The sequence below is a fragment of the Limulus polyphemus genome, unplaced genomic scaffold (genome assembly GCF_000517525.1).
Source record: "Limulus polyphemus unplaced genomic scaffold, Limulus_polyphemus-2.1.2 Scaffold5347, whole genome shotgun sequence".
In the NCBI taxonomy this organism is placed as follows: Eukaryota; Metazoa; Arthropoda; class Merostomata; order Xiphosura; family Limulidae; genus Limulus; species Limulus polyphemus.
In genome coordinates, this window is record NW_013670957.1 from 13,158 (window position 1) to 36,485 (window position 23,328).

At 31.0% G+C, this 23,328-nt stretch overlaps 2 protein-coding genes across 8 annotated transcripts in view; one reads left to right on the plus strand and one right to left on the minus strand.

The window, feature by feature from the left end:
- Positions 1–10,428, minus strand: part of LOC106472452 (chromobox protein homolog 1-like) — a 12,967-nt gene extending 2,539 nt beyond the window's left edge. Inside the window, exons 1-4 of one of the 5 annotated variants that reach the window (XM_013933103.2) lie at positions 10,153–10,428; positions 3,395–3,544; positions 3,006–3,183; positions 2,180–2,277 (exon numbers count right to left, since the gene is read on the minus strand). In XM_013933103.2, the coding sequence (XP_013788557.1) occupies positions 2,180–2,277; positions 3,006–3,183; positions 3,395–3,544; positions 10,153–10,172 (446 nt within the window). In that variant the 5' untranslated portion in view covers positions 10,173–10,428. Of the gene's footprint in view, positions 1–2,179; positions 2,278–3,005; positions 3,184–3,394; positions 3,548–9,036; positions 9,119–10,152 lie in introns of those variants that run through there. The other 4 variants (XM_013933104.2, XM_013933102.2, XM_013933105.2 and 1 more) reach the window with 4 other exon arrangements.
- A 198-nt stretch (positions 10,429–10,626) lies between these two features.
- Positions 10,627–23,328, plus strand: part of LOC106472454 (heterogeneous nuclear ribonucleoprotein A1, A2/B1 homolog) — a 24,814-nt gene continuing 12,112 nt past the window's right edge. For all 3 annotated transcript variants that reach the window (XM_022401019.1, XM_022401020.1, XM_022401018.1), the window contains exons 1-8: positions 10,627–10,762; positions 12,977–13,240; positions 15,292–15,502; positions 16,170–16,310; positions 17,687–17,737; positions 18,070–18,156; positions 18,458–18,559; positions 21,190–21,252. In XM_022401019.1, coding sequence (XP_022256727.1) covers positions 10,748–10,762; positions 12,977–13,240; positions 15,292–15,502; positions 16,170–16,310; positions 17,687–17,737; positions 18,070–18,156; positions 18,458–18,559; positions 21,190–21,200 — 882 coding nt within the window. In that variant the 5' untranslated portion in view covers positions 10,627–10,747 and the 3' untranslated portion in view covers positions 21,201–21,252. The remainder of the gene's footprint in view (positions 10,763–12,976; positions 13,241–15,291; positions 15,503–16,169; positions 16,311–17,686; positions 17,738–18,069; positions 18,157–18,457; positions 18,560–21,189; positions 21,253–23,328) is intronic.

Sequence of the window (23,328 nt, forward strand, 5' to 3'; positions counted from 1 at the left end):
CCTTTTTTATTTTTAGCTGTAAAGACAGGAATACAAAATATTTGTAGCTTGGTTAACTTTTTTGATTAGTGATTAAAAACATAGTATAGAAAAAAACATACAGAATACACATCAAGATTTCACTCAACTTCAGTTGTTGTCCGCTGTTCTATGCTGCACGGCGGGTGTCCTTTAACCACAGATGCATGATCAGGTTGTGTTGGTGTGTCGACCAGTTACACATTGTCCTCTTCCCTACAGATAATTGGTATCTTCAGTCTGTTTTAATAAAGTCTTTTTCGTAATAATTCCCAAGCATAGACTTGCGCTAATTTTTGACCTATTTTTCACAGGCATTGATAGGGTGCGAATGCACTATTGTGTCTATAGCAGTAAAAGTGCCGAAATTTAGGAGCTATTTACACCTACGTTAGTGATTAAATTAAACTAAAACAGGAACATTCAATCAAAAGAGGAAGTATTATAGAAGAAAAAGTGGAATTGGACTCGTGTAACTCACGAAGTTTGGAGAAGTCGAGTGTGACTGACCGACACTTAGTTTTTATGATTCTGATGACTTTTATAATTTTTCATAATGTGATTAAAGATTATCTGCGCTGCTCCGGGGAAATCAAAAGGTCGCAGATAATCGAGGCACTTGTTAGCCCATTGTTTAATCTAAATAAGATTTAAGTTTATATTATAATCTTTTTACTGTTGGAGGCACCAGTGTATATTTACTTATTTTCACAGCAATGAGTGCATGCTAAAAATCACATGATATCAACAACCATTTGATTGTAATGCTTGAACAAACTGCCTTTGGTCCTGTTTTGTCTGAATCTAAACACGTGCGCTGACAGGTTGAATTGTGAAAGAAGAAAAACAAAATGGCACAAAATTAGTATCGTGTTGTTCAAACACAGTGCTTCATTCCTGAAAAAACATGAAGTGCTGAATCCACCATTAAAATCATAGAAACAAACTGGACTCAAAGAACACAAAAATAGTTCTGGACTTCTAGATTCGAGTTCTAATTAGCACAGTCCAACGCACGAATAAAATGGGAGAAAATACTAGGCACCATGGCAACCAGGATTTGTCGAGGCCTGTCTTAGGGTATGATGATTATACGAAAAATCAGCAACCATTATAAGAATTTTAGGAAAAACTAAGAAGAAACAGAGAGAGAATTATTTTAATACGACACATCCAATGCTGTATTTACAGCACGGATTGTCCCATAAATACTCAGTTATGGGGTCTAAAATATCCTGATCACCATTTAAATAATAGGTGACCTAATAACATATAAGCTGAAAAGCTATCTTTAACAACAAATATTTGACTACCTCACGTGAAGCAGTTAGGTTTATAACATTGATTCTATTATAATGTTGCTGTTCAGATTTGCATTTCTCGCTCTTTTTATTAACAAATCTTAGCCAACAACTAATGAAAGAACTTAGACTAGAAACATTATTTTCCAAGTGTTTGTACTGAAAAAAAAATCTGAAATGTCCATGTTCTTTATCCTATCAATAATTTATGATTTGTTTTCAACCAAATGAAACTTTCAACTTATGCTATATAGTTCAAAGCCTGTTACTGAAGGCTTCCTTATAAAAACCACTAATAAGTTATGCAGACAGGTAGTTTAACTCAAAATGACTCCAATAAAAACTGAAATTTTGAATGTTAAATAGCTTTTCTCGAGGAAACAAGTACCAAGTTGCCTAATGAAGTTCAACAACTCAAAATACAAGTTGTGTCTGTGTTAAAACAAAGCATTTACAGGTCAGCTCAGGAAAATACCTGTATTGGTGATACTTTTGAGAAATCAACTACCACATTGGTACTCAATTTTGGATTAAGTTTTAGACCAAAGGGTTTATAAAAAACAAACATTATTTCTATCATTACAAATCTCTTATAATGTTTAACTTTTAGTGTTAGCTTTCGCAACAAAAACAAATCTAAACCCTGAAATAAGTGAAAAATTAAATCAACTCTATAAAGTTAAAACATTTTCCCTGTACATTGACAAGATAATTAGCAGGTATATTTTGACCTGCATGTTTCTGGCAGTATATAAAACCATGATGATTGTAATACTGAAAATGCATCTCTCTAATACGCATCTGTTCTCTTCCAAAATTCATTCATTTCTTACTATAAATTAAAAGAAATATCAAATTACCATTTTATAAGGAACATGAGTTCTCCACTTGAATCTGTTGCTCCAATTATTCTTTCAGGATCAAGACCTCTATCAAATCCTCTTGGTCTGTTATCCTCCTACAAATATTGATAGAAACAACAAAGTTTACATTTATAATATGAGAGACAGATGTTTCTTATCTAATTTCTTAATAACAATATAAATATATATATAATAAAATTAGTGTAAGGCATACAATTTATTTACAAGCCCAGTGCCACATATTGAGTTATATCAAGTGTATTTTTGGATTAATCAATAAAAACATATACTTAAGCCACCTGAATGAACAGTTTTTTTTTGTTATACTTTGTTTTATTATACATACTACATTCACCTTGCAAACAAATGTCAGCCACACATACATTAAAACTATGACTAGGAATTACTTTCACCATAGTGAAAAATGAATGTGCTAAACATTAAATACATACCGTGTAAAGCTGCAATCAATGAAATTTCTTCATTAGGAAAAATAAAACAAGTCCTAAAAAAACATTTCTCTTAGCCTTTTCCAAGGATAAAGATAACAATAAAAAAATTCCAAACACTGTGTTGAATCAAACTATAACTTTAGATTTATTAACTAAATCATTAATTTTATTGTCTCCACTGTAACATCAAAATTATACAAATTTAACTCAGCCAAATGACAATTTATGCCTGCAACAGCATTAAACAGCACATCTAGTAACAACAAAAAGATCTGTCATATAAGTAAATTACAGACAGATAATAACTTTAGTTTCAGGTAATAAAACACCTACACCATATTTCTCAGTACTGTATTTAATCATCAACTCACCTCGAGTTTTTTCTTTTTCTTTTGAGGTGAGGTTTCAGACCCTTCAGTTCCATTCACTTTTCGCTTTTTATCTGAAGAATCTTTTTTATCTTCTCCACTTTTCTTCCTCTTCTCTTCATATTCTGCAATAAGTTCTTGACAGTCAAGATTCCCTTCGGGTTCCCAAGTATTCTCAGACCTTCGGAAACAAAACTGTGGCTGATTAAAGAAATCTGTCAGTAAAAGCACTGTTTGAATACTTCATAATTATAAGTAGAACCAGTATGTAAGATGCTTGGTAACAAAAAAAATCCACTTATTATTGTGCAGTTATAAACTGTATCTTGGAATAACTTAGTATTGAAATTTAAGAGAAAAAACGTGAATATAAATAGTGCAGGATAACTTACTCTGGATAACCCTTCCATTTCAAAAAATACTCCACTTTGCCACCTCGCATTCTCTTGTCCAGAATTTTTTCTACAATGTATTCCTCCTCCTCCTCTTCTAGGGGAGGGCTGGCTTCCTTCTGTTTCTTTTTCCCCATAGTGGGCTCAAAACTACTGAAACAACAAATTTTATTATATGTAATAAAATAATAGTTAATCAGAAAGTAAACTCAAAATGAAACTATTAAATCCGATTTGAGTAACCGTGTAGTTATATTATGTCACTTAAGGTCCAAACATTGTCGTAAACATTAATGAAACATCTGAAAAAGTGTACAGTAGTGTTGTAACAGGCACTGATAAGTGAATAAATCTTTCATCATTTCTAAGTGTTCAACAATAGTTTGTCACAATAGGTGTGATTACCACATTTTAAACAGTATTCGAGTTAATTTTAGGTGAAACATGTGACTAGTACCTTTGGAAAAATATGTAATTTACATGGTGTGTGTGTATATTTACATGTAAAATCATGTAATAACAGCTACGTACAAGTAAAATATATCTGTAGAACTAATCAACCGATACAGTTAAAACTTGTAGATTTTCTACGTAGTATGGCTTAAGGTAAAATAATACGATACGAAGAAAATTTTTATTTTGAAAAATTCATTTTCTTTTTATTGTGAACACAAAAATATGTGAGTCGGCCTAATGAATGTATTAGTAATACAACCAGTGATGTACAAATCATATTGAAAGATGTAAAAACAGCCCCAGATCCTATCAAAATGTGAAAAATAAAAACTTTTTCTCAGAGGGGCACACCACAGAACCTACAGTGTAACTTTGCCAATCATTTTCTGCTTCCTTTGAGAGAAAAAATTAAAACAAATTTTTAATCAAGTATTTCTACTTAAGATAGATATGTGTATTTCCATGAACCAGTCTGAATGAAAGGTGATTTTCATGCTAAGATTAAAAATACACTTTTTTCATATTGTCATTACTTCTTCTATTAGCATAAACTTTTGAACTTCACAAAAATATCTTTTTTTTCTTTGTAAAGTTTATATTTTATCTATTATTTCTCTACCCTAACACTAACTGTAGAGAAATTATCAATAAACAGTGAAATAAAAAGTGAAAAGTATAATATGAGTAAAATCATTTTCTCCTCTGCACTGACTACATTTCCAACAGTTTCAGTTCCTTAACAGTTATCTTTTCATATCTGCTTTCTTTTAATTTCATGATCTTACTGCTGCACTTCTGTACCCACTGGAGTGAGCCCCATTAACTTTTGAAGTAGATTTTACCATAAACAGCTCTTAAAATACATATGAGCTATGTTCACGAGGTTTTGTTAGGGTGTCGGGTTTGATGTATATGTATGGGTCAGATTCTTTACAGTAGGTGTCTGTGACTTGTTGGCAATAAAATTTTAACAATAAATACTAAAACAAGTCAAATGTATATAGAAGAGTTCATTACACAGTTAATCTCCTCTACTCTGTTATTACAACGTAATTGGTAATAAGTTCACGTACGTTACACTGTTGATTACAACAGTTGTATACACAGGTTTGTATAATTACAGAAGAACCCAATTGACAAGACAAATTATTATTATTTACTCTGTTATTACAACGTAATCGGTGATAACTTCACGTACGGTCTTGTCAATTGGGTTCTACTGTAATTATACAAACCTGTGTATACAACTGTTGTAACCAACAGTGTAATTGTAACAACAGAGTAAATAATAATAATTTTACAATCTGCTATAATTTTACTTAAAACATGACCACCACTATATGATCTTTATAGATAAACTCAGTCTAGGTCTATAACTATCTTTATGTTACTGACAAACTTGAACTACACGTCGGACAAGTATTTATAAACAGATAACTAACTTTATTTTACCAACAAACTTGAACTATACGTCAGACGAGTATTTATAAACAGATAACTCAACAGTCAGAGAGAAGGAGCTTAACACGTAGATCGATATCTCATGAAATCAAAGCATTAGTTGCAAGTTTTAGATTCTTACTTGTAATTATATCAACATTTTGTTTCTAATTACTCAGAAACTACAACAGCCTATTTTTAATATAAAAATTATGAAGTAGTTAAACCTAATACATCAAGTGAGAGTGAAAAATAAAATGTTTTAAATGTTTCTTTTTGAAATTAAATTATGGATATTAAAATTTAAATTATAAACTTTTCCATACTAAATTTATTAACATACATTAATGATAGTTATTTATTTAATTTTTTAAATGTAAAACTGTGAAGGCCATAGTAAAACTGCTAAATATATTCAGTCAACATTCAAATCCAAGTAAACAAAGATCTATCACACAGGTAAAAACTACGTCTCGTGAAGTACAATACTCCAACGAAGAGTTTATTTGTTGTAACGATACTAAGTATCAAAGAAATATAAGTTACTTGTGTTGAGTAAAAACAATCTAAACACCATACATACTAAATAAATATCAATGTAAGATCAGTGCCACTTGCTTGAATAAAAATTAACACGAGTATTTTTAAATTAATACGCTTACGTTCACCATTCGAGTACCCTTACTGTTAACAGCATGTCACGAGATTTGGCTAGTTAAATTAGTAATAAATCCACATACTAAGCTAATGTAAAATAATCTCCATATTAAACATAAATGTATTCATAATTCTACCTAATAACATTAATGCAAGTAACGGAGTATAACTCGCTCAAAGAACAAATGACCAAGCTGTTAGCTTCAAGTACCAATGAAAACATGTTATGACATAACTGGTCAGTTCGAATGAGTGTTGCTCATTGTCAAAACGTAAAAATAATGAATTATCTTTCAAGTTAATGAGTTTTATAAAACAACTCATATTTCTTACATTTAAATTAATCATCTATATTGAAAACCTTGAGATTAGAAACAAGTTTTACTTGTGTTTGGGAGACAAGCCAAAATCCTTCTTTCTTCAAAGAACACAACTTATAAAACTAGTCTTTTGTACATGTTTTCCCCCTCAAAATAATTGTGTAATTAAGCTAATATATCAGATTGGAAACAACAAACAGACTAAAATTTTGTATTCTAGCCTGCACTGCATTTTTTGGAATTCATGAAAAAAACAACAACTAAAAATAAGTTTCTTAAACAGGCTTACTACATTATATTTGTTTTCCTCCAGTAGTGGCATACTTGTTTATAACTTCAAGTTTTTTATACAGCAAACTTTCTATCCAGGATACATGTAAATTATCTATATAAATAGGTGGTTTCGGTGATTTTTAAATAATGGAAATAACAATTTCACACACCACTGGAATCCACAGACACAAATCAGTAGATTTAAACTCCAAGTTCACTTATTTAGTTCATAATTAATGAAAAACAATTAAAATTATACCTGGAAATTGAGCTTTTGTTCCACGCTACTGTACCATTGGAACAAAATATTAGTGATTTATCATTTACCCAGAAACCTGTGTCAAGGCAAGAGAAAACGTAGTCCCCAAAAATCGATCAATGTCAAACTAGTACACGTCGATACATATTATATGGATAAATGAACATTTTGGCAACCAAACGTTAGAAATTAATTATGAGCTCACCCGTGTAGTTATAAAAGTAAATGAGATTTTATGACATTGGTTGAAAACTTGAAATACCGTGACTGACAGATATGTATAAGTGGTAAACTCAACCCGTTCTATGTCATGTCACGAAGAAATTGATAAACTGTATCAAGTTCAAGATATTAGTTATCCCAAGATATAATCATAATACAAAAGCTAAGTGCTTGTCTATGAATTATCAATGAAAGATAAGTGCAGATATACAATGATATTATTTAAGGAGCATTAGTAGCAAAAGTGGCTTATTCACAGAATAATTATTGGTAAAAATCAGTTAGATTAACAGAATATTGCTTTCATTATGTGATGATAATTATATTAACTCTTAAAGCACAGGTGGAAAACTAATTTCAAGACTGTGTTATCCTTGCTCCACTAAAGTTGTTTGTTTTTACAATTATTCACAAATACACATGGAATGTGTTAAGGTTATAGCCTGTATTCAGTTTTGTGAGGTACGGATATTGTATACCCTTGTTTCAATTGCTAAATAGAATTTTAAATGATTTTAAAGTTTTATATGCAAGTTTTCAGACAGTAAATGCTTCTTGATCCAATGAAACAGGCCAGACCAAAGTAGAGAGTTAACATTTGATGCATCACTGGTCTTCATTGGTCAAGCCAATTCGAACTGACACACTAGTTTCTGACAGTAAATGCTTCTTGATCCAATGAAACTGGCCAGACCAGAGTAGAGCATGAAGAGAGTTAACATTTGATGCATCACTGGCCTTCATTGGTCAAGCCAATTCTAACTGACACACTGGTTTCTGTAAATGCTTCTTGATCCAATGAAACAGGCCAGACCAAAGTAGAGCATGAAGAGAGTTACCATTTGATGCATCACTGGCCTTCATTGGTCAAGCCAATTCTAACTGACACACTGGTTTCGGTTTTAACAATCACTCGCAAACAGATGGCAGACAACGGCTTTAGCAATAATCACGAGTTTTTAAAACCAATTTCAACCAGTGGGAGTACGGTTGCCTTTTCATATATCATGCCAATTCAGTGTGTATTAATAACGTAGATGTTTTCTATTTGTTGTACAATCATTCAGATTTTATTTATGTGAGTATTATATATTCAAAACTTTGATTTCGTATTCGCATGCTTCCGTGGTCAGGAACTATAATTCCCTCGGACTCCCTACATTATATTTGGTAACGGACAATTTTTTTCCCCCAGTAATGGCATACTTGTTCATAACTTTATATCCAGGATCCATCTAAATTATCTATACAAATAGGGGGGTGATGCCAAGTGACATTTCATTTTATGCTGTTGCAATATAAATTAATTCTCTGTAGGTATAATTGTAATAATAAACCAAGATATAAAAAGTAATGAAAATTTAAAAGTTTTCCATAAGGATCTTGTTAGATATTATGTTTCCTTTTATTATTTGGCCCTAAGTGCATGCTTAACTACCTCCAAGTGAAGTAAGAAGTAACTTTTAATATTATACACCTACATGTGTATGAATACCAGGTTCATGATTAATTATTTTTTTGTGTAAAACAAATATTACATAGTTGTCATAAGATGTGTTCTCTCGGGATCTTGTAAGACAATAAAAGGCCTTAAAACACGAACTTGACTAGAAGTTACTGACTAGTACTGTGATATGCAAAATATTGTAACTCATAAAAGATATTACTGTAGCTTATAAGTACTTACTTTGTAAAGGACTAAAACAAAACACTGATACAACCAGGTTCTGGTAATATAGTACTTGGAATAAATCCTGCAGGCTGTTTCTCATCAAATTTAATGGTTTGATGAACGTGGCACGGTAACAAAATTTTTTTATGTCCCATCTAATACCAGACAATAACCACATGTGAATATTTTGTCTAGAGTTTTTCTAATACCTAGACGTCATGTAACTCCGTTAACAACAGTTTTAATGTTTTGGGAATAACTTGTCTGAATTCATTATTTCTCCCCTTTTTGTGTAATAAAGAACATTCAAAATATAATGTTTGAATTTATCTAGTCTCTATACCTGTAATAGTATCATCTGTCCAATTTTCAAGTAAGAGTTAATATGTTGATACTCTACATCTTCAGCTTAGTCAGTAGCCAAATATTCTCGAGTGCTAATGCTGAAAACAACAAAAAGTTTAGGTAATAGTTTATTGACATCCAGATTTGGAGTTTCTTCTAGAGGATCAGCAGGATGTCTACATCAAGTAACTGGTTCTCTTTTCCTTTTCTGTGACATATTTCAACTGTTAAGTCCTGCAACTTTCATGAACCTATTTGTTGATTTTTTTTTCAATGTAAACAGATATCATTATCCCTATATTTGCTCTTACAGTAATGTTAGACTGAGAATGATACAGAGTTGTGAAGATATGTTTAATTCTCACGGCTTTAAAAGTTTCATCCATCAATTGAGACACAAATTGTCCATTTTTACTAACACCTTAGTAATTTTTTGGAGAGGATATAATTCGAACAACAAATAACTAATCCTGTATTAGATTCATCAGGATAAGGTCCTATGATAATCTCATCTTTAATGTGTGGTTTAACATTGAGAAATGTTTAATATTCTTATTGTGAATAATCTTTGAATTAGGTGTGTTTTTTTCTTGTGGTTCTTTTTTCCCGATTATTATTGCTATAATTATTTTGATGTTAAAAACATTGGTTTTTAATATGTTTTGGATAATGATATTTCTATTTGGAGATAGAATTATTTACAAAGTCCTGTCCAAGTACTTTTTTTTCGTTTCATATTTTGTAAAACATGCTAAAACTTAAATTAATCTCATAAATTTTTCGTACCCTACTATTAACGTCATTTGTTACTTTACAAACTGACTTTATATAATTATAATTTATATATAATATTAATAATGTTGCTTTTAGTTTCAGTTTCACCTTCGACTAAACAGTTGAAATTTGACTTATGTCTATAGCGGGATTTTTATTAATGAGATGGTTTAATTAAGCCTAATAATCTATAAAGTTGCTACTTATTAAACTTAAGGCTGAAGAAATGATATAAATATATGCTTAAAAACTTAAGTAACTATAACACTGATTAACGGTTACAGAATCAAACGCCAGAAATGGCGCCATTTGCAACTTTGAAACCTAACGTTAGGCTTACCAAATACCGGGTTCAGTCATTCACAGTGCCTGCAACAATCCAGTTTTTTTTATATTTTACTTATTAAAATTAAATTATTACAATATGATATAAATCAGCAAATTAAAAGTTTTCATTATTGCTACTCATATGATAAATATAGTCAAATGTACCTAAAAGCTATTTGAACGAAACACAAGAAACAAACTGGCACTTCTAGTTACACCGACTTTAATGCTTTGTATTAGATTCTTCTCGCTAAAACTCGACTCGTTACTCTCTTGGCTACCCTTTCTTCCACTATTAAAGAGGCGGGAAGAAGTCGGAAAAGCTCGGTTAATGTCGGAACTATTGAATTCAAACGTATGAAAATTACTAATATGTTTTTTTACATATCATAATAAAATCGCAATGAACTACATATTCAATAAATCAAATGATACTTTATTCACATTTTATTAATTTAGTTATGAAATCAATGGGTCGCGCCTCCTATACTCGTAAGCCTACACTCTTTATCGTTCTGATGTTGAGGTTAAGATAGTTGTTAGATAGCATTGTTTTGTAACTTTGGGTTTCTACAAAATTGAAATAATCAAATAGTACAAAAACTACAATGGGTGCTACGGATGTAAGTTTCGTTATTGCTTTTTCTTAAATTTGTATCTAATACAATTAGTTATTTAGTTTGTTTAATTCAAAAATATGCATATGAAATAAATATTTTTTGGAAAATGTAACACTTGGTACATTTCCAACCCTACGCTATACCTAATACAGTATATCTGAGTAGGCTAGAACTTAAAAGCACTACGTAGTCAATTGACTACCAGTACCAATGTAAATTGTCTAAGTTCTAACCCTTCTTTTCTCATGAGAAAAGAATTTTGAGTATATTAGCCTGTACTCATATGACAGGATTCATTAAACTTAAGTTAAAGTAGCCCTCCTTTACTAAAGGCTTTAGTTTAAATCCTTTCCAACAACTCGATGACATTAAGCCTTAAGGTTAAACTAAAGAACCCAGGCTGAACATAATCTAAATTAGGCCTAACTATAAATCTATAAAATTAACAGAAACGTTAGGCTCATTTGACTTACATTTAGAGTTTATATTTAATGTTGTTGTAGATACAACTCAAAATCCTATTTTATTTCTCATTGGCAGTAGCAGTAATAACATTAATGATTAACACTGCCTGGGGTGGAGGCTTAAGTCAAGTTAAAACACCAACTGACCAAGAACCATTTCTACTATTTTATTTAACAGCAACACTATTATAGTTTAGACTTTATAATTTATTCCCATCAAGTTTCAGAATCAGATTGAAGGTAACAGATACGTATTATCTTGTCTTACACATACTATAAATATTTAATGCCACATGCATTTATTTGCCCATATTGTCAAATAACCTAGTATTAATAGTGAGTTGTACAGAAATGTCAGAATGAAATATATTAGGCCTTATTATTCTGAATTACAAGATATTACTAATTTTGTAGATAAGCAGTATAATGTATTATTACTAAAAATGAGCATATGACTTTACTGTAATCTGTACTTAAGAGGAGAATTGATAGACATATTCAAAATTATAAATGGGATAGGTAACCTTGATGACTGATTTTTTTTGTGTGGTTAATATTAAGAATGGTAGGACTACAGGACATAGATTTTGGATTTGGAAAAGTAGATGTCCCCAGCAAATTAGGCAATTTTATTTTTCAAACAGATTAACCAGGCTTTGGAATATCATTAAAGGACAACTTTTGATCTCTCTAGGCTGCCCCTTCCACTCAGCTGAACTACTAAAAACATTCAAAGCAAGCCCTTATCATTCAAATATTTACTGAGCCTTTTCTTAAATTTACTGCTTATAATAACTCTGAAGGCAATCCATTTCAAAGGCCAACCGTCCTGTTAGAAAACTAAAACTGTCTTAGCTGAAGAGGACTTGTACCTTATCAGAAAAATCAGGTTTTAGCACTGTGCTGCTTTGTGCTTAACAACAAACCCTATCAAAAGTTATACTTTTATCCCGTTGTCCTATCATTCTCACCGTTATGTATGAAAGATGAAGCACCAACACTTTAAATTCTTCTCACAATTCTAAACATCTCAATGAGATTCTCACTAATTAATCTTTTTTTCAAGAAAAAGCACTTTTAGAGATCTTTACTTGTTCTCATATGACAATCTTTTCAGCAATTTATTATTGTTTTTAAGGTAAAGAGTCCGAGACGGACTCAAAATTAGGCTTAGCCAGTTATCTATACAATTAAATTATCATGTATTTTGACTTATATTCAATATTTTCATTAATACAAAGATCCTACTTACTGTAACACTAGCAACAGTACAATGCTTGGATAACTTAACACGTTCACAACATCGTGTGCCACTGTGGGACATGTACATGTTTTCTGTTGGACGTTGTGGGCCACCCATGGTACATAGCAACCATAAGATATAACTGTAGTCAGAAAGAAGAAATAAGTGAGGATAAAGACAGTGACTTGAGAGTTTTAAAATTTGAAATAACTAATTAAGCATGATTTTTGTAGGTTTACATATAATAATTTATAGTGGTTTTATTTAACAATAGTGCACTTTTCATTTCATAGCATTTTTTTATGAAAGCTTCAAAAAACCAAACTGTTTCAAAATAGCTAAGTTCTTCTACAAAAATAATTGGACACATCCTTTGTATGTAAAAGCTACATCGTACTGTCCAAAAATCGGGTGTACCTTGGGAGAAAATGTTAGTGTCTTTAATCTTCATAACATGTTTCAATTTGTTCTTAGCAAATGAAGGATTATTAAAACATGAATTATTTTCAGGTTGAAACTGAACCTGAAGTTTTCAGGAAGCTTTTTATTGGAGGGCTAGACTACAGGACAACAGATGAATCACTGAAGGAACATTTTGAACAGTGGGGAGAAATTGTTGACTGTGTGGTCATGAGAGACCCAAACACAAAGAAATCCCGTGGGTTTGGTTTTATCACTTACAAAAAAGCACACATGGTTGATGATGCACAAGCTGCCCGTCCCCATAAAGTTGATGATAGGGTGGTGGAACCAAAGAGAGCCGTCCCTCGAGAGGTAAGTTTTCTTTTTACTTCTTATTACAGAAACATTTTAATAACTCATGGTGATTGTGTTTATCAAGTAATTAATATTTATTTATGACCAAACAAGCTACCTACATAGATGAGAACTAAAAATCAACTCACTTAATTAGTTATACTTTTTTTCTTTTATTAGTTATAATTATTGCATTGAATTGTTTCGTCAGTTGGGTATCTTTGATGTTTGCATTATCTTCAGCTATATGTGTTTCTTATGTTTATGATATACCGAAAAATACCACACTGCTCATCACTGACAATCAAGAAGGTGATGAAAGATGCTGTTAAATGAACAAACCATTTGTTGGTGTTGTAGGTTAATTAACTATTTAATGTAAAGGATATAAAAAATTATTAAATGGTACCTTACCTTCTCTCAAAGATATAGCTATTCTCTTTCAGTGCTGCCCTCTCTATGCAACATTTTTCCGCATGCCAAAAGCCTTGATCTCCCATGTACCCCACGATCAACGTAGTTCAACTATGTCTTGCTTGTAAATCATTGTGTGACAAACCTCCACTAGTAGGAGTGCAACACACGTGATTCATGTGACTCCCTCTGTTCGATTCTCCAAAACTATCACTTCACATTTGGCAGTGCTAAAGTCAAGACATGTTTTCTTTATTAATATCATATGAAGTGGAAAGATTATTTCAACATTTTACTATTGTTTGTCAATTTTATAGTTTTCTGTGCAAATTTAACTTAGTTCTTCTTTTTTATTTGAATAACTTTCACCATTTCATCATTTTATGATGAATACAGAAGTTAATGTTACCAATTTGGAGGTTTACCACAATTACTCAGGATTCAGGTAGGGGGAACTTGAATGAGGTATTCTCGGCCTTTATTTCTCGGGAGATTGAATATTATCTGAGTCGATTTTCTTCTCAATTGTGCTTGATTTCCTTCTAATCAAGCCAAACCTGTTCTTTATGACAAGGATTTTGACGGCCTTTTTCCTCCTCCCAATTATACAGTGCCTTCCCGCACCTCTTCTTTGGAATCTGATGGGCCTAATACAACCTTTTTTAGATATGATTTCTTGGGTATTTTCCGTTTTTCTCTATTTCCCCAATTTCTTATAACCCAGTTTCTTTCTTATTACATGACAACCCTTCTTCCCAGTATTTTGTTTTCACTCCTTCTCCTGACATTGGGGTTCATGCTGAGCAGATTGTTTCTCCATGGGCCACAGATCATTTTGCCTTGGCTTACCATCAGGAAGATTACCTCTTTGTTGCTTCTCAGCAATGAGACTCACTATTGCCAGTAGGGGGGGGGGGGAATCAGACACAGAATACTAGTACGATAGTAATATAGAGAAGATAGTTTGACTTGTCAACTGAAATTCTAAAGTAATTGAATAGGCCTAAGTGGACTTTTGTACAACTTTTGACTTTTTAATTTGTTCCGAATATATATATATATATATATTTATGGTTAACAAGTCACAGACACCTACTGTAGAAGAATCCTAAGCCCAACAATAACATAGTATATATTTATACTATTATGAAATATAAGTAAAAGCCATTTATTTCGACAATTGGCAAAAAGAAGAACTTGTATATATTTATTTTTTAAAATCTGACATTCTCTTTTATCCATATTTCCTTTCCAACACTTCAGCAGCTCATGAAGGTAATTCTTCCTTCTCACCGATCTCACTTCCTTCCATCTCCCACTTTTATCCCCGGTCTGATCCGAATAGGCTTCTATGTCCAGTACGTGCTCTTCGTTGTTACATTTCCCACCTTTTCAATCCCTGGCAATATTCCTTTGTTTGTGTCCTTTCTCCTTCAACATTAAGTTTGATTACTTCACCAAAAAAAAAAAAGAAAGAAAATGAAGTAATTATATTAACTACAATACATTTTTAGTTGTGATTTACAAATATTGAACTGGATTGATCATAGACCCATTTCGTTATGGCATTATAGGATTTGCTCATAAATCAGTTATTGGTTAGAAATGTATTGAAGATGTTTTTGTTAAAATATTTTTCAATACTTCTTCCCTAGGATGCAGGAAAACCAGAAGCACAAGCTACTGTAAAAAAAGTGTTTCTTGGTGGTCTCAAGGATGATGTGGAAGAAAGTGATTTACAAGAGTACTTTAGTACTTACGGTAATGTTGTCAGCGTGAGCATTGTAACAGAGAAAGAGACTGGAAAGAAACGAGGATTTGCTTTTATTGAATTTGATGACTATGATCCTGTGGACAAAGTTGTGTGTGAGTATTGTTGTGTTTATCATAAAATTAATTATAAAATAGTCAATATAATGATAAAAAATACAAGGAATTATGATTGTACTAGTAGTTTCCTTCTGTGACAACTTTCTGTATTTACTGTTAGATTTAGAGCTGAACCCGAAGGGTAAATTTTGACCTTTTAAGGTGTGAACCTTCACTAGTGTTAGTTTGCATAATTTATTGATGACATCACCCTAGCTGCTAGCATTAGAAATCCTAGTATTTTACAGGTAATGTATAGAAATGAAATAAAACATCCACGTATAGTTTTAAATATGTTATATAGAACAGTCATCATGCTGTTAATAATGATAATAACAATAATATAAAAGCATGCTGTTTATGTACATGTATCTGATGCACTTGCAAGACTCACAGATATGTAATCTTACAGTACAAGAGCAGTTGATACATACGAATGACACCCTCCCTGCTCTCTTGCTATAAAGGTACATTTACACACACACACCTGGATGAACCCCCGAAGGTCTAAGTAGCAAACAAACCTTCAGGGACAGCACTAGTTAGATTGTTCTTGTAATTTCAGGATTTGTCTGTTGTTGTGACAAGTTTCCTTGTTTACTGTCAGATACAAATGGTAATATTTTTCTAATAAAATATTTGTTCAACCGTTTTCTCCATCAAGTGAAGAGACATCATTACTTAAAAGGAAAGAAGACAGAAGTTAAGAAGGCACTTTCCAAATTGGAAATAGAAAATATAAAAAGATCATCAGACACAAAAGGAGGCCGTGGATCTGGTAGTCGGATGTCTAGTTCCATGCGAGGTACAAAAACAGAATGTTAGAAACTGCTTTGATTTAATTGTCAATTGATATAGTTCTCAGAATATTATAGTAGATGTAAAACTACTAAATCAGTTTCAGTAATGAAATATAGACTATTTTAATTACTGTATCTGTTGGTGTATAAGGCGATCCCACGTGCGAGACGACTCTGGATTTTGTGAGCAAATTAAGTGTATTTCTTGAAGGACAACCCCTATTGTCAAGCAGGTCTAGGATGTTACTTTTGTAAACAAATTCTTAGAAGTTATTTTTAAACTGTGCTAACCTACACTCTGGCATAAACAATACAACTACAAGTGTGTTTTTTTTTTGTGCTCTTCAAATGCTACAGACAGCTCAGTGAGGCATAACTTGAGTCAAAAACATGTAATAAACAACTACAAAGTTTTCATCACAGTTGAACTCCTTTTCTAGTACAAAAAATACTAGTGATGTACTATATGTTTACAGAATTAATGTAAATTACAAAAAAATAACATTCTTCGATATAACAGTATAACAGATGAGATCAATACATTTCAAATCAAAAATGTCGTGATTAATTGTAACTAGCATATGAGATAAATAACTACTAGTTGTGAAGAATCTAGACAGTTGATACAATTACAAATATATTATTGTAATGCAGTAGGTAGCACGATTTCAACACACTTACTCAAAAAAGCAACAAAAGTAAAAGGAACAACATAGTTTTGGTTAAATATGCTATTAACTGGACAGTTTTAACTGGAACTTTATCTTTGAACCTGTGTATAAGATGAGGGGTAAAATCAGGCATTGTTTTATGAGTAAAAAGTATTGTCTTATACACCGACAAATACAGTAAAACATTAGCATTAGCCATTCTTTTTTCTGGTAATATTTTATATACATCATTGATGAGCTACTAAAAAGAAATGTTATCTTGAAAATTTTCATTTTCTACCAATTTATTTAGCTAATGAAGTTTGTAGTTTTTAATAAAATATTGATTGTAAAAAAATTATATAATTAATGAAACATTTTCTTAAAAAATTGATTTTGCTACAAATGTTTTAGGTAATATAGTTTACAGTTTTTATGAAAACAAAATATGTTATAGTTTATATAATTAAGGTGATGGACATCAAGATTAAACTTTATTTCCTGTTATAGTGGTGTATAAGAATTATTATCCTGTAGGATTACTTGCATAAGTGTACATCCATAAATTAAGTTTTAAATTAAACAAATGTTTATAGTAAGTCATAGTTAAATGTTCAACAAGTGTGGGCAAAAGTTAAATCTTTAGTTTTTAAATATCTAGTAATGAATGATTTTCTTCATAAATTTTCAACCATAGATAATCACTACTTTAATGAAATAATAATTCTTAGGTAACCATGGGGATTGGGGCAGTGGAAGTTTTGACAGTGGATATGGACAAGGTCAGTCTGTCATATTGCTTTTAGAAACAGTGCCAGTGTACAATAGATTGTAATAACTGTTCTGTTATAGCATATAAGTTCATTTTCTGAGAACATGAGGAGGAATATAACAAACAATGCTCATAGAATTCTTTACACATATATAACGATAACAAAAATACTTATATTTACAATATTGTTGTTTTAAGAGAGACAATTAAAGATTGAGAGCTTTAGTTGTTTACGTTTGCTGTAAAGAAACAAAACGTGGTCAACAGTTTGAACATACTACCCTTATAGAAAGGTAAAGGAGTGGAAGAAGTTTGTAATAAATCCAAGTACCATATTTTCAGGTTTTCGAGGTTATAATTCAGGTGGATATGGAAACAGTGGTGTATGGAATGAAAACTATGGTGGTGGTGGTGGTGGTTTTGGACAAGGTGAGCTTACACTTCAACATATGATATCATTTTCTTGATAATAGCTTGTGATTTGTTAATTGGAAGAGTATGATTGAAGTATATTTTAGTACACAGGAATCCAAGAAGAATCCTTAATGATGTCAATAGCTTCTTGCTAACCACAACATTTAACAGCAATAAAGTACATCTTCTGAATAACACAGAGTAGTTGAAGACACAATTAATTATAATGGTAATACTTGGAAAACTTTAAATTTTACAAATAATTTATTATATTTAATAAGTTGTAATGAAGATTATTATCATTGGTCCTTTTCAGGAGGCTGGGGTGGTAATTTTGGGTCAGGATATGGAAACAGTTATGGAGGAGGTCCTCTAAGAAGAAATGAATATTTGCAACAACGACAAGGTCCATATGGAGGTAAAGCATTTCTGAAAACTTGAGTTTATTTCTACATTCAAAATTGTATGTGTTAAGAAAAGCCACTATCATTGCGTTGCCTTTCAAGACATCCGTGCTTACTGATATGATTTATCTCATTAAATTACTATAGATAACAATATGTGTAATTGAAACACCTTTCTTTGTTTGGGTAACACACCCAACATTATGTGGACGGTAGAACCTAGATTAATGGGCACCACACCATTAAAGGCATACCTTTTCAGTTTCTTTCTTTTTTCTACTATTTGTAACCAAAATAAATCTTGCAATAACAAGCATCTCGATATTCTGGATTAAGAGCAGTGTCTTTGGTCTCATTCTCTATAAGGGCACTCGATAAAGTGGACAATTAACTTTGTATGCCTGTACGGTATACTGCTTAATTCCAAACATCCCATAAGGATGACCAATATTCAAACACTTGTGATGTTTATTGAACTGGCTCCAAACCATATACTGTAATAAACATTTTCACACATTCACAGTGCAATCTTATTACTCTGGGGAATTCTTGTTGTAATCACTGTAGGATACATAGCTAATAAAGTCCACATCGTGTTGTTGGAGCAGGGGTCAACTCAACTTATTTCTGTGCATATGCTTTGTTGCTCTCGAGAGTATCGCATTACATTGTCATGTAAACAGTTTAATGACACAAGCGGTGATTTGTTCCTTTATTTTTATTGGATTTATACTTCAGTCGTTGACAGTAAAATAAATACAAAAATTAAATGTGAAATGTTTAGCGATTCAATCTCTCAAGAGAAGTACTTTGAAACTTTGTGACCGATAATAAAGAAAAAAGGGCACATGTAATCCACCCCCCTGAGACCTGTTGACAGTGTTCCATGTCATGGCAATATGCAACTCACAAACACCCATGCTCTGCATACAGCAAACAAAGTGGTGGGCCTTAAAATTCAGAATTTTATTACAGTCAATATGGAATCCAGCTTTGTTGGCTCATTATTAATGTTACAGGCACCTGTAACAATTTGCTTGAAAGGCTATATTGGTTCCGATACCTAATAACATCAAACAGTTAGTGAGCATGAATCGCTTGCCATGTATGACAACTCATGATTCTTAACACACTTGCAATTTTTTCTCAGTCTATAAAGAAAGAAGCTTGTATGTAAAAGGATCTTTTGCCATTAAGACAATATGCTCTACTAGTAGTGTCCAAGGTTCTTCAGTTAACTTGTTAAAAAACTTAAATTTTCCTTAACTCTTTTTGACCCATATAGCACCTTTCATACATCAAGTGCTCACTTGCAAATCCAGTTTCAAAATTTAAATAAAAATAATAAATGTAACTTTATTTAAATAATTTTCAATGTAAAACCTTCTAGAATTGATATTTTGTCATTTTGTAATATTATTTAGTATAATTCACAAAGAAAAATTTCTTGGCAACTCCATGGATTCTTGTTTGTAAAAAATCCACTTACTGATTTGTTTTTTATTGGTTTTTATTTGCTAAGAATACAATTTGCTAAAACTAGTTCTTATCTCATGATTTTACTTCTCTGAAGTTTTATTTGTACAAGGCCTTTTATGATGTCTCAGAATGTTGTGTAAACAACTACTAATGAAATTATGGATAGAGCAGATTAAAAGCTATTTACATCAGTGTAGAGTCAATACAATAATATGAGAAAGTTATTAGATGTAGCTCGTACAGAAAAGTGCAGTATAATCTAATGAGAAGCTTAGAAGACTTAGGAACAAACCATTAGCCTTGTAAGCTTTTAATAGTTTCTTTGGATGTTCTTTTCATTCCTGAAATTATTTTTGTGTTATATTGTATTAGTTTGAAAGCTATGGAATTTTTTTCTATTAAAAGACATCAGGTAAGCATAGTTAGGTTTAGAGAACAGTAAACAATGGTAAAATATTCATTAATTATTGAATATTATTCTTAAATTTTTTGTATTCAAACAGCACACGTAAATAAAAGAGCTTAAAATGTATTGAAAATAATCTATAATTAGTATATAGACCTTGATTTTGACCAAGAATATTTTTAGAAAAAGTATTGTTACATAGTGTGATCTGATGCCAATTTGAATAGTTCACCAATAAATCCTTGCCAGTTTCTGAAGTGCTTTTTATGAGTAATAACCAGAAATGGTGATACTGGAGTTGTCAATATTAATAAGTATCAATCAGGCTCAAACTGACTGGATATATAAAATGGAACTTTGTGATCAACAATTCCAAAGTTATTCTAAAATGAAAGAAAGTGTGTTAATGTTTTTTAAACAGTGCCATATCATAAAATTTTGGAAATTTCACAACAAAAAAATATAATAAAACTAAATCAAATTATATGCATTTTTTAAAGTTATTATTTTGTACGTTTGTTCTAATTTTCATGAAATTTGATTAAGAAATCAAGGAGACACCTCTCCAGTCCAGAAAAGGTTAAATATATATAAAGATAATAAAAAAAGTAAGAAATCAAGGGACACCTCTCTAGTTCAGAAAAGGTTAAATATATATAAAGATAATAAAATAAAGAGAAGAAATCAAGGGACACCTCTCCAGTCCAGAAAAGGTTAAATAAATACAAATTTTCAATAAATTAATTATCTTATTTTCAGGTGGATACTAAATAGTGGTTTTTGAATATCTGTGTATGGGGAGCATGAAGTTGGTTAAAAGGGGTAAGTTTTTTATTTTCATTAAAGATCAGTGATAAACTACTAGTATAATATTGGTCTCTCTCTTGGAATTGTCAGAACAAACCTCAATAATACCTTTGATCTTTTTCGAATGAAATAGCCGAGTTTATATCACTACGAGTGATATTAAAAGCATCACCCATGATACAATAGTGTAAACAAATTACCTTATAAAACAACATTTATTGTGAACAACACATTCTAAACATTCTTGCTAGTAAAGTAGAAACTGAAGCATGTTAGAAAAATAATTTTGTATCGTTGTTATGATAAAAAATAGCATTATATTTAAGATAACTTCTCATGCAGGCTGTCATTTTTTGGAAATTAATTGGTTTAGAGATGCTACAATAGGCACTGAAGTTCAAAGTAGATTTTGTGAATATTTTTTTGTGATTTGTGACATAATTTTTGAAGTAAAATTTAAAGGTGCAGAAATATAATTAATTTCCAAAAATTCAGTAATAATATCCAGAGGCAAAAACCTTAGACATCATCTTTTATTTATAAATTTGTCAAAATTCTGACAAAAATTAAGTGTAACAGCCTTTAATACTGACTGGCTGTTGTATATGAATTTTACAGTGCTGTAACACCCATTTGTCTAAGTTATTGGTCTTTATTATTTAAAATATTTGTTAGTCTTTAGAAATTTACTTTGGAGGAAGCATATAGTCTGCTTAAATTGAAAACAATTTTTTTTAAGAATAGCATTGTATGATATTAGTTAAAGTGGTACTGTAAGCCAGGCTGGAAAGAGCCTAAAGTCAGTTCAGTATGCTTACAAATTGTGGTATTTTTAATGTAATTACTGTTTATTAACCCTTTTGCGACGGGCTCGGTATAATATACACAAGTTAAGTAATTATACTATAACTTTTAATGCAGTAAGTGTATCTTTACACAAAAAATCAGATTTTTTAATGAAGTATTTTTATTATAGATTTGTTTGTGAACATATCGAGTTTGATCTGTTATTAGTCCAAGTGCGAGGTGATTTTCATGTTATAACTAAAAAAAATATTGTTAATCCTAAAAATCTCGTATATTATTTGTGTAATCTCTAAAACCTCCTAAATACATTTCAAATATTTGTTTTGAGAGGTGATTTTCATGTTATAACTAAAAAAAATATTGTTAATCCTAAAAATCTCGTATATTATTTGTGTAATCTCTAAAACCTCCTAAATACATTTCAAATATTTGTTTTGAGAGGTGATTTTCATGTTATAAATAAAAAAGATATTATTAATCCTAAAACTCTCGTATATTATTTGTGTAATCTCTAAAACCTCCTAAATACATTTCAAATGCTTGTTTTGAGAAAAACTTTGTATTTTTTTGTTTTTTCTCCACCCTAACTATGGGATCTGTCGATTTGACCTGCCTCGTAACCACCATAAAAAATTAGGAAATAAATTTAAATTATGCTGTTTTTGTACTAGAATTACTACAGATTATAACACGAAAACACAAATGTTTAGACTAAATAGCTTAAATCTCATAACAATATACTTTGTATATATTTATTATTTTTATTATATTGACCTTTCAGCCATGCCTGGCTAACAATACAGAAGTTGCAATGACGAGGCACATGTGCACTCATGATACCAAATCCAATAATATAAAACTGGCCTTTACAAAGTGACCTGTCTTGGCTGTGTTTTAGCAGACTAGTATTTTGTAAAATATAGTCACATTTCAGCTATAATACATTATATACATATACATTATTACTATTTACAAATAATTTCTTAAACTTGTTTTTTTTTAAACACAGAACTGTAAATATAGAAGTAAAGCAAACAATCATCTCTTTTAGTTATGACCTTTGTACTCGTTTGCTGCTTGTCCTAGGTTGCTAAGCCTTATAAAATTTCCCACATGGAGGATGTGAAAAGAAAATTTTTTTTCAGGTTGTTTAAATAACTGTGTTTGATTTATTACATGAGCAATATCTTAGCAAATTGAAAAGATAAGAGGCTCTTATTTTATATTCTAGCTTGTAAATATTGTTAGTTTGAAATTCTAATTCACAAAAAAACTATAGACTTT